Source organism: Grus americana, chromosome 17 (genome assembly GCF_028858705.1).
Source record: "Grus americana isolate bGruAme1 chromosome 17, bGruAme1.mat, whole genome shotgun sequence".
In the NCBI taxonomy this organism is placed as follows: domain Eukaryota; kingdom Metazoa; phylum Chordata; class Aves; order Gruiformes; family Gruidae; genus Grus; species Grus americana.
The window spans coordinates 14,419,189-14,431,224 of NC_072868.1; the positions used below are offsets into that span (position 1 = coordinate 14,419,189).

At 51.0% G+C, this 12,036-nt stretch overlaps 1 protein-coding gene across 4 annotated transcripts in view; it reads left to right on the forward strand.

The window, feature by feature from the left end:
• Positions 1-12,036, forward strand: part of PMEPA1 (prostate transmembrane protein, androgen induced 1) — a 49,491-nt gene that overhangs the window by 13,201 nt on the left and 24,254 nt on the right. For 3 of the 4 annotated variants that reach the window (XR_008579691.1, XM_054846013.1, XM_054846014.1), the window contains exon 2: positions 3,352-3,390. The exons of the other annotated variant lie outside the window; for it this stretch is intronic. Coding sequence is in view for 2 of the 3 variants with exons in the window: in XM_054846013.1 (XP_054701988.1) it covers positions 3,352-3,390 (39 nt within the window). In the remaining variant the exon portion in view is untranslated. The remainder of the gene's footprint in view (positions 1-3,351; positions 3,391-12,036) is intronic. 4 annotated transcript variants of the gene reach the window in all.

Sequence of the window (12,036 nt, forward strand, 5' to 3'; positions counted from 1 at the left end):
AATAGGGCGTGATTTATTTTTTTTTTGCAGAAGGAAGGGATAAATTCCAGATGTTGCTGGGATACACTTTTTGCCTCTGTTTAATGTTTAGTGGCTTTCAGTAAATATGCTGCGAGAGGTGGGGCTGATGGTTTTATTCCAGGGCGAATCATCTACAATAAATCCCATCTGCCGATGGGGGAGTGTATCTTGGGTGTGACTTGGTGCAGTTAGGAGCTGATCCTGCCTTGCAGAAAGGCAGCGAAGGCTGAGGCTGGCCCGAGTGCTCCTTTGGGGTCTTTGTCCTTGGTCTTTCAGGGTATTCGCCCTCCCCTTCCCACCTCGCTGCCAAGCTCCGGCTCCATGAGGGAGAGACGCCGTGCGAGGGTCTGGACCCTGCCCCTGCGGACCCCGGCGTGGGAACAGGCACTGCTGCTCTAAACTGACTCGGTGCTTTTTTCGGAGCAGCTCTGATCTGCTCGCAGCCCCGAGTGGGCGAGGGCTGCCCCGTCCTGCATGGGATGTCTGGGTCGGTGGGACCCTTCTGGCCGTGCTGCCGGCAAGCCGGTCTTTTTTGGTGCTGGTGTTGCAGCCCAGCAAAGAGCATCCGTGCGCCGGGCAGCACAGTGCGAGGCCGGATCCAGGAGCTGGGGTCCGGGGATGGGCAGTCCTCTTCCCTCCTCCTGCAGCAAAGACTTGTCTTTTCGGTGCACGCAGAGCTTTTACCTGCTTTTGCAGCCTTCTTGCAGACTAAACCAAAGATCATTTTCCAGCGTGTGTTGCACACAGGCATCGTGGGACAAACGCGGCAGCTCCATTCCCTGTTTCGTGTTTTCACCTGTTTAGACTAAGTACATCTTTGTTTTGTTGGCAACCTATTTGATTGCACAAACAGTGTAAGCCAAAACCACTAGCAGGTGTTGGTCCAGCCAGTATAATTACTGGTTCCTTTCTGCTGCTGCTGGTAGGCAGACAGTGTGAGCCACCCTTCACACGGAGTCGTCTGGCAGGACTGTGGCTGCAGAAGGGCTCCGGGCGCTGATCCACAGGGAATACGCACCGACTGCTCAGCAACTCCTGTATCTCTTCCCTGCTGCCCATGGCATAAAAAACATTTATACGTGTATGGAGGAAGCGAGGAGAGCTGAGGGTGGCTCTGGTCAAGATTAAAGCACTGACTTTAAGTGCAAATTCTCGTTTGCATTTAAAAAGTTGGCAAAATGCATGGCTAAGCCAAAAGGCCAAATGTGAGAGCGTGGGAGCCAGGTGAGCTCAGAGGGAGGCGAGAAGCAGCGTCCCAAAATCCTGCCTGACTTCAGAGGGTTCAGGCTCGCTTCTCCCACACATCCCAGGCCATTGCCAAAACGTCTTGGGTACGACGTCACGCGATGGGGCGACGTGCCCGTGTGTGCAGAGGGTGCAGACACCGGCGGGGGCATTGCCTGTGCTGCGGAGCAGGGTGTGGGGGAGACACGTTGCTTTCTACCCTTTTGGAAATTTAACCAGAGAACAACTGATCCAGCCCGCTGCAGGCACGGAGACTCTTGTTCTCAACCTCTGACGTTCCTTTGGAGTCCCACACCTTTTGGGCCTCCCAAGCCTTTTTGGCCTCCACTTTTCCTCAGCCTCCGCTTTTCCCTTTTTTGCCTCCCAGCCCTGTTTGGCCTCTTACCCGTTCTGGGCCTCCACTTCTTCTCAGCCTCTGCGTTTCCCTCTGACCCCCTTTGGGCCTCCCACTCTTTTTTGGTCTCCACTTTTTCTGAGCCTCTATTTTCCCTTCGCCCTCCCACCCCTTTTTCAGCCTCCCACCCTTTTTTGGCCTTTCACTCATTTTTAGCCTCCCACTCCTTTTCGGGCTTTGTGCAGCAAACTGGCTGCGGAGGAGCGAGGAGGAGGAGGATGAGGACGAGGAGACCGCAGCTTGTTGCCACACGTTGGTGTTTAGCTCGGGAGAATTCCTTTCTTTTCCTTCCCATCACGATCAATGTCGGCGCCACTTCCAGCGGGGCGGCGGTGGTGTGCTCGCACGCGGAGGCTGTCGGCTGCCGGTGTGAACGCAGGCGACGCCGCACGTTTGCATGGGCACTTTTTAATGCCGCCTGCACGTGAAGCATTGATTTGCAATACGTCTGAACTCGTTCCTCTAAATCAGCCTGACTTAAAATCAGTGAGCTGACCCAAGCCGGTGTATCTCAAGTTATTTAGCCGCTGCAGTAATTTACAGCGACTTTCTGACCCTTAATCTTTTCCTGGGGTGAAAAAGTTGCTTCTCTGTGTCCTCTCAGGTGCACGGAAAGTAACTGTTTAAAGCTTTATTTGGGAGGAATGATGCGTCAATATAACCTCTCGAACCTCCCAGGCTGCTCTCCTGCGCTCGGACCGGAGCTGCGGCAGGAGTGGTGGCAGGCGCAGCCCTGGCTCGTGCGGCTGGGAGCCGTGCTCGCTCTCGGGTTAAAGGCCACTTTTATAGGCCAGTAGGACTCCTCTGGCAATAGACTGTGGCAGGTACTAATTAGTACCAATTAACCATTATCAGTGACAGACAGTTCTTACGGGCTTCATGGGTTGTGCTGGTGGGGTCGGGGGGATCCGTGTCTCGGCATCCCATCAGTTTTGCAGACAGTGATGCACTGCTCACCGACGGGTCAGAGAGAAGGCATGAAGTGTCTTTTATTCCAAACTTTTTGCTGCTTTGTTCCTCGCTTGAAAATGCATCTGCTGGGCATTGCATCTGGGGTTTTGTGCAAGATTTTGCTGTGGGTCTTCATCATCCCACAGCCTCTGCCCCCGCACTGGGGATGGGGTGTCAGGGAACCCTGAGCTTTCCCCAAGGCTCAGCAGCACGTGGGGCTCGGCGGCGTGTGTCTGCAGAGGAGACAGCACGTGACAAATAGCCCACCGGCGCCTTGAAGCGCACAGTGCTGCCCAGCGCCACAGACAAGCAGTTGGTGCTGTGGGACATGATGGGGAGGTCTGGGGTGGGCTGAGGGATCCCGAAGACTTTGCAGACCTTCAGAAGTCTTCAGCGTGCCATCAGGAGAGTTGGCCGCGAGTGCAGGAGGAGAGTGGTTCTGGGGAAGCCTGTGCAGTGGCATGGCTGGAGAGGAATGGGACCTCGCGCTGCAATTTCTGGTGTGGGAAAAGCGTGTGGGGTCGTTACCGGGAGTGATGAGACCCGGCTTGTGGTGCTGTTGGTACTTCTGGCTTCTGCGGAGGCGGCAGGCTCGGGTGCAGATGTCAGCCATGGTTGGCTATGGGGGAGCTCCTCAGGAATGAGTCCCTAAGAGGGGAGCTGGGGTGTGTGTTGCAGCTGGTCGGAGGTGGCTCCCATCACTGACGGATGCTTTCTGTTTTTCTTTCAAATGTCTCCAGGCACTGAATGTTTAGGTCGCACCTTTCCAGGTAAACTGGGTAAGTGAAGTATTTCAAGAGTTGCCAAGATCTAATTATGAAGGCTGATTGCATGATTGCAGCTGCTGTACTATAAACACCCCGGTTACTTGTTTGACGAAACGGGTGGTACATTGCCTTGCCTGGAGAGCAGCAGGTACCTGCTGTTCGGGGTGCAGAGCGGGATGCAGCCCTGTCTTCAGAGGCTGATTTTGCAAACCCAGTATTTGCTGTCTCCCAATAGTAGATTGCATTTTGGTAATCCTGGATGGGATTTTTTCTTCTGCTGCTCAATTGAGAAACATCTATAAAGGCTGAATGTCTTTTTAAGCGCAAGTACTCTTCCATTTGCTGTTGCTCTGGCAAACTAATGAGCAGCATTACATCGAGGAAAAAAAACTTTCACTGTGTTTTGTGAAAGTAGTTTGATAATCTGAAGCCTTTTAAGTCTTGGCATGTTGGACTCCTGTTGATCATTGCAGGAGCTGCCCGTGTTCAGGATGGACGAAATCAGGGTCGGGAGCCCTGTTGAACCAGGCTGCTGGATTGGAACTGAACCTGTTTGCAAAAGAGCCTTTCCTGGTTTAAAAAGACATTGTCGTAACATTTATGGGTGTCTCTCTCAATTTAGCATTGAGTTTATGAGAATACCTCTAAAATAAGGTGTCTTTGCTCACATGTGGTGTCCCAAGCATGCCAGGGAAGAACCGACTAAATAAAGTGTTAACAAGTGGTGAATAAATGATTTTAATAGATGGCTAATCAATTGTTATAGAGCCTGGGAAGTCAATAGAGCTTATGACTTTGGCTTATAACCACGCTCAGATCTTTAACGTGCTTATAATACCTACAAATAATTCATTAGGCTTTTATCAAGCATCTATTAGTAAAAATCATAATCTAAGACAAAAAAGAATTATTTCAGTTCTTTATTTTGAGCCTGATGGCACAATTTGGTCGCACAGCAGAATAGTCTTTGCCTTGTGCAAAAAAAGCTGTAAGACACCACCGGTTCCCCAGCAGCGTTACCGTGGTGCAGGCATCAGGCAGGGGAACAGCAGGAGCCCGAGGCTGGGAGCAGCCGGTGCGTGCAGGGCGGACACAGCCCCGGTGCTGGGACGCTCACGCCAGTCCGTAGGGAAGCTGTCCTGCAGCAGTCAATGATTTATTTATATTTATTGTATATTAATGCCTTAAACAACAGATTTCAATAACTACGCCAGGCGGGTGCAGGGGGCCCCAGTGTCACGGTGCTCTGAGCAGCGTAGCTCGGGGCGTTTTCACTGCAGCAAAAGGTGTTTGCTGTTGCCCGACCGTTGCACATGTTTTCTTGTCCTGTGATTTAGGAAAGCGTGTGAGCAGGGATATGTTCTAGCTGTGCTGCTCTTCCTGCTTTCCCTGCTCCCTGTCCTTTTCCCCTGTCCCATTTTGTGTGTATGTTTGTGCCTCAGGGAGGGAGGCAAAGATGCAAGTGAAAACATGCGGTTTTCTTGGAATATAAATAACAGAAGATTAAATATATTTTTTGTTGTTGTAGAGTTGTTCCCTGCAGTCTCCAGTTGCTTGCTCCTTCGTCACACACTTGTACTCTTTGGGGATTTTTAATCTTACTAGATGGATATTATTTGGAGTACGGTGTAGGATGTTAGTGATCTTGCTGCTAGCTTAATTGTGTGCCCAGCGAGGAGCTGCGTTTGCAGACGTCGGGGAAGTCTTCCCAAGCTTCTGAAAGCTGCAGTCTGCCAGACATGGCTGTGTCCATGGGATGGCTTCTTGCCTCGCCTTTGTTGTCTGGGTCCTTGTCTGCAGTTACAGCCTGGGCCGGTGTTGCCAGACATGGCCACCTCCACCACCCGCTCCCCTCTCGAGTGCCGTGGCACCTGGACCCTCGGGGAGAGATGCCGGTGCCCATCCCCGTGTCATCTGGGCTAAAGCCCTGCACGTGGCGGGGGCAAAACACAAACGCTGGGCAGGGAGCACCACCCGAGACTGACTCGAGGGAGGTTCAGCTTTCACCGTGGGTTTTTTCTTGGGTTTTTAAACTGCTCCACCATCATCCTGGTAACTCCTGGATGTCTGCGGTGTGGACACCAGATTCTTGAATTTCCGTAAGTGTGTTGTGGCTCTCTCTCACCCGCTGAGAGGGGATCGGGCTGCTGTGCACTGGGGCATGGGCAGGTGCTGCCACCCTCCCCACGGGGAGCAAAAAGGGGTGCAGCAGTTTCTGTTGGGTCTTGCGTCGGCTTTCCTGCTTCTCACAGAGTGGGAGTGGGTACAGAGGGTGAAGAGGAGATGCCCTCACCAAGGAGCCACTCATCTGATTTAGGAGACGATGCACTCTTTAAAATCAAAGAGCAGGGTGGAAGGTTTGCACAAAACAAAATTCAGAAGGCAAAATATTTAACTGGACGAAAATGTGATGCCTACTGATTTTTAGGGGTTTGGGTGAATTCTGTCCAAGCAGACACACAGACCTCCCCTGTTTCCCAGAAGCTGGGTCACACTCTGTATTCACTGCAACGCTCCCCTGTGAAAATGCCCATATGCATCATTCTTTATTTTATTGTTGTGAGTTTGGGCATTTTGTTATATTAGTCTAAATGGGTTTGTTTCCATAGCTGCATACTGCCGATAAAATCCCAGTGTAAGATCTGTCAGTCTCCCTGTGCATGTGTACCAAAAATAAATCACACGCAGTTGTCAGGAGATGAGCTGCTGCCATGGCAGGTGCCAAGCTGCGAGGAAGTTTGGGCTGGACCTGGCTGAGCCTGCAGGTGCGTGGCATCTCGCTCCGGTGCCACCATGGCTCTGCAGGCAGCGTCGGTGCCCAGGTGGCCCTGGGCACCCGGAGCACCTGGGAAGGAGTTGCTGCAGGAAAGATGATGTTTTGGAAAAGGAGTAGGAAGTGATGGAGGCAGGGGGGAGAAGAAACTCCCTGTCCTCACCTGTTCTCTAGGTAGAAAGGTATGGAGGTGGTAGGGTGTTCTGGTGAAGGATTGGCATCAGGTGACTACCAGGATAATAAAACAAGGTGTTAATAGTTCACCTCCCATCAGAAGGGGGTGGGCTTTTAATGGCTACATAAACGATCTCAGCTGCTGGGGGTGGCTTTGCTGGGCTTCAGGCTGTAAGCCCTGAAGATCCTGCCTGGGAGCTGGCTGTGCCCAGGGTGGCAGGTCCCGTGCGGAGCAGCATGCCCAGGCTAGCGGGTGCCGCTGCTGCCCAGGGTGGTGCTGCCATCTCTGCACATGTGGGTCCCTCTGGTTTCAGCGTCCGTACAGCGGATGTGGAACACGTCTTCTGGCAGAAAACCCAGATTCTGAGAAGCAATCTTTCCTTCGAGGAGGGTGACGCTAACAATTTTTGTTTCATGTCAGTTTTGCCAGCGGTTCTGGTTCTGATCTGCAGGTTGACGATGGTGCGTTCTGGTGTGGGATCATGCTGTTTGCCAGGCGTGCTCGAGGCAGGTGCTGCTCCAGCTGCCTGTGGTGGCAGGGCTGGGGTGTGGGAGCACCCTGAGGAAAGCCCCATCGTCCTGGGGGCGCATGGGGGTGGCTGGCCAGGAGTGCTGCTGCTCTGCCAGGGGTGTCCTGAAACCCCCGGCTGCTCTTTCTCCTTTAATGCATCCTTTTAAGTACTGGGTAATAGCGTTTTCTTTTTGGCAGAGATGAAGGAGGGCTTTTAATAGGTCTTTTGTTTCCTCTTAGTGCAGTTCCCTGGCAGTAACCTGCCATTAGCTCTAGCATTTATTTAGGGTATTTGTATTTTTATATGTGCAGACCTCCAATGCAGAAAAGCCAAAGGGCTTGGCCAGGGTCACACAAGCAATACGTGGCAGAGCTGGGTCTCAGATTCAGCTTTTCTGAACGTTGAGCTGATCTCCAGGCTTGGCAGAGAGGAAAAACCTTGGTTCATCCCTTTTTAACTGAGACAGACAGGGAAAGCAAAACATGAAGGCTCTATGGAAGGCAGCACTTTTTTTTTTTTCCTTTGCTCTCTTCTGTTGGTGATCTGCACGGAGCTGGGACACGGGATGGTTGTGTTTGGGAGAGTGAAGATGGTACGTGTGCAATACACGGAGGCATAGGGAAACCTGGGGCCGGTCAGGCTGGAAATTCGATGAGCTCTTTCATCTCCGCGGGTCCAGCTGCACTGGGAGCTGCCCCAAAAGCCGCTGGCGAGGAAGGGTGGGCTGTGCGTCGCCCCCCTCCCTCCCTCCCTCAGTAACCTGGTGGGCTTTGGGGGCGATGCCTGTCGCTGGCTGCAGCTGGGGTTTGCATCGCTGCTCCCGTCCCGCAGCGCGTGTGTGCCTGCCTTGTCTGAGGCAGCACAATGCTCGCCTTCACTCGCCGTCAGACTGGAGGTCTAGACGCTCTCCCTGCCTTTTGTTAGCAGGGTCACAGGTTAGGGAGCGTTCCCAGCTCCTTTTACCTCCACTGGTCAGGAATGCTTCCCAGGATTGGGCGCTCCGCTCAGGATCGAAGTGGGGACCCCTCGGAGGGAGTCACCCTGCTACCCAAACACACCCAGACTTAAAATTATTGTGGCAGCTCCCAAAAAGAAATGTGCTTTTGAAATGCAGCCGGGATCACCCCCACTCCAGTTCTTGCAGGCACAGATGCTCAGCTGACACCAGCTAAATTGAAACCTTTTAGCCCATGCCAGTAAGTCTAGAGCAAACTGCCAAAAAGCATCGAGGACCAAGATACAAAATGCAGTCAGGTCTGAGCAAAGTACTTACAAATGAAGGATGGAACTGATCTGCTCTGTCTCTTGAATTTTAGCACGAGATGCTTCAGTCTTAGGGTTTTGTTAAAATATAATGGTGGAATTTTAAAGGTTCTCAGCAGATAGAGAGCAAATAAGTCCCCTAGCAACAAAGGAAAGGTTTTTTGTTGGGGTTTTTTTTTCCCCTTAATGCAGACTTTTTTTGACATGAAGCATTTGTGAATTTTCCCCCACCCTTTTAAATCAAAGATGGGGTTTTCTGAAAGAGACATTTTTAATGGCTTTTAGACATGTTCAGAAATAGGACTTGAACCCTTGCTGTGCATTTGCTTGTTCCCCCTGCCCCAGCCCACCCTGGCTGGCTGAGCGTTCCCGCAGGTTCAGCCTTCACCTGGCCTGGAGGGTTCCTCTGTGCTGCTGGGGAGAGCAGCCCCTTGCCTGGAACTGTTCGATAAATAACTTGGTAGCAAGTTTCTTGCATGTTTTCTTTTTTCTTTTTTTTTTTTCTTCCTGGCAAGAAGACATAACAAAGAATTGGCAGGTTCATACTTTTTATTATTGAATTAAAATCTATTAAATAATAAGAGTGAGCCAAAACCTGAAATCACTATTAGGCAGGGCTTGTGGTGAAGTGAAACGCTTCTGGATCTGGCTCACTTCTGCATTTTGTGTGTATGTGCATGCGTACGATGTGTGAAGAATGAGTGCATGAAGCTCAAATAGAGGTTTTAAATAGAAATAACACTGGCAGCTCTTTCTCCGTGAATCCAAGGCTATTATGTGTCTGGCTCTCGCCAACATGAATTGCAGAGGAAGTTCATGTAAACTCCATGGCTGATTTGACAGCTGCACAACCGTGGCGAGTTCGAAGCCTGGACGCTGTTGAGCAGAAGCGATGACATTTTTCTATGTCTGGTGGTTTACCTCTTTGCAGAGGGTGACGGGGGGACGAGGGAGCCTGTTTCCCATCCTGGTCCTGGCACCCGCAGTGCTGGTGCAGGGATGGGCACAAGCCGTGGGGCAGCGGTGGTATCGCCTCCTGCCCCGCTGGGGTTTGGTGCTTCCACATCTTACCAAGGGGTCGTGATTCTGGAGTTGCTGAAAGCCATGACATCACAGGCGCGCAGGGTGACTGCAGCCGGGTGGTCATCGGCGACCTTGTTTTAGCCTCATGGCAAAACCCATGAGTTACAGTCAGGTCAAGGCAGTGCAACAGGTTGAACTTCTTCCCTAAAGCTTTATCGGTGGTCTGGGTTACTTCCACTCTCAGGTGAACGTCACTGACTTGTGCTCCCGGGATGACACGGGGGGACATGGGCCATCCCACCGGCGATGGGGACACGTCAGCAGGGCAGGGTGTCAGCCACCCACTCCTCTCCCGGGACAGCGGGGCTGCTGCGCAGCTCTGCTCCGTGCATCCATGGAGGGGCTGCGTTGCAGAGCCCCGTGGGTCGGGTGGTGTCGGGCACCACGTCTGCAGCCGCCGGAGGCAAACCTGTGCTGTGTGCCCCTGCCGAACCCCCCGCAGCGCGGGGAGCAAAGTGCACCTGTACGCACCTTGGCAGCAGGAACAATTCGGGGTTAATTCCTCTGCGAACCCGCAATGCACTGAATGATGTTGCTTGTACAGGGTATGGAGGGAAATACTGTTAAATTAAACTCTCCATAAGGGAAGAAAAGCATCCAGCCCCGTTTTTTTTACTGCTCATTTTAGTAATTTCTTCCAGATAACCTACACATCTGTGTCAGTGCAATTAAAGCAGAAATTCTGTCTAATGAACAGTTGTAGCCCTTGGGCTATTGCGGAATGAGCAGTGAAGTTGGAAACAGTCTTATTAAAATAATAATTAAGAAACAAGGGTGGGGAGGCAGAGGGAGGTGCAAACGAGGTGGCGGTGGGATGCTGTCGGGTGAGGAGCAGAGAGGACCTGCAATCGGTCCAGCTTTGAACTCCCAGGGGTGACTCTCCCCACTGTGCCCCCCCCATAGAAGTGACCGTACGGCGCAGTTGGACCTGGGGTTGGGCACACCCCAGCCCCCCTCCCTCGCCAGGGGTTCTGGCCATGCGGTGTCACAACAAAACAACGCCTTTCCGCGTCAGTCCTGCGCGTCGTTAGAAGCGGCTGCCTGTGGGGTAGCTGTAGGCCTGCGCTTGCTCCATCGTGGGCAGCCTTACCCGTCCTGCTAAGCCACATCAGCTATTTTGTGTTTTGGGTTTTTGGTGAGTTTTTGAGATTTAGGTTCTCCAACAGCTGATAAAGCTCAGGAAGGGAGGAGAATGTTTCTTGTGTTACACAGGTTTATATCTGCTTTTGCTTTTTCCAGAAAATTGTCATTTCTCAGTAAAAAAGAAAAAAACCCAACATGCTGTGCACACCCACATAGTTTGCTTTAACTTTTCTTTCTCTCTTGCTCTCCTGAGGACAGTGACTCCCCAGGCTGAACTGTGTCAGCGATGGAGACTGGCCAGTTTCTCTCATGTGAGATAGCTTATTTTTTTGCTTTTAAGTAAATAATAATAAAAAAAAGTCCTTTTCAATGTTAACCCTTGGAGTTATAATAGTGTTTCTCTGCAAGTCATCATTTTATATCAATAAATCAATTAATACTTGGAGCTGGCTTTTTCAAAATTAATACACTCCTATTTAGAAATACGTGGCTGCAGAAAGGTAGTGACAACTCAGATTAACAAAATAAAAAAAAATAAGCAAATGCCATAAAAAAAAAAAAAAGCCAAACAAATCCCACTGGAATGATACATTGGGATGATTTTATTGGGGTTTATATCTATGAGCTGTGGGGGTTTTGTGGTTTTTTCTTTTGAAATGGTTGTGAACCAGAGTGATTACTTATCATTTTCATTTTAACTCCATCTGACAAATCGGTTTAGATGGAGAAAGCAATACTGCATCTTTAAATGGCTACTCTGTCAGCGCATCTTGCAGGGCTTTAAATGCCCTTTGTTATCGCAGTCTAGACAGGACGCAGGCGGAATATTTGATATGTTATAAGGCAAAGATTTGACAAGGTTGAATTAATTTACTGGCTTATTTAAAACTGAATTTCAAAACATTTTTCCTTACAAACTTGTCTTTCTCTATCCTATATTTTTTTTTCGAAGTTAGTACGGTATGTTTCAACTGTTTAGACTGGGAGAGGAGACATTAGCTTACTGCAGCCTGCAGTACTTTAATTGCCCTTTTTATGACTGTCTAGACATCATGCAGATGCATGTTTGTGGTGAGAAGACATTTCCCCCTCTGGTTATACGATAGTCTGAAACCTTTACATTGCCTATCTCCTTACCCCCTCTGTCCTGGAATGTGCTTTACTCCCTCCATCTCTGAAAATCACTTTGCCCCCCATTTTATTTTTTGAAGAACGCTTCAGTCCCTATTTTTCCGTTCTTTTTCTGTATGCTTATTTGCAAATGCTAATGCTTTCGGGGAGGAGAAATAAAGGTATGTGGAGCAAATGGCTCTTGGAGCCTCACGGGCAGGTCACGCCGCAGCTGAGGGGTGGCTTTGTGCGGTTTGGTTCCGCGCGGTGGCCTGCGTGTACCTGCGGCTCCCCGCAAGCGCAGCGGGACAGCCCTCTGCCTCTGTTTGTTTGGGTTCCCCTTGCCATAAGAGCACAGCCTTGCGGGCCGGGTTTAAGAATGAAAATATCACCAAGGTTTGAATGGGTTCAGAGTTTTAGTTATGCAAATCGGATGCATTAATTAACCCTGTTGCTATAGCTACTGCTTTATTGTTAAATGCAGTGAAAAGGGGACAAGCTGTGTCCATGGATAATCCTCCCCTCTGTGCTCTTCCCCCCTTCCCGTCCTCCCGAAGTCGCCCTCCGCCCCGGTGCGAGGGCAGCTGCCGCTCTGCTCCCGGGGGCCGGGGTGCCACCCGCTGCCCAGCGTCCCCGTCCCCACGGGCAGGTGGCGGGTGG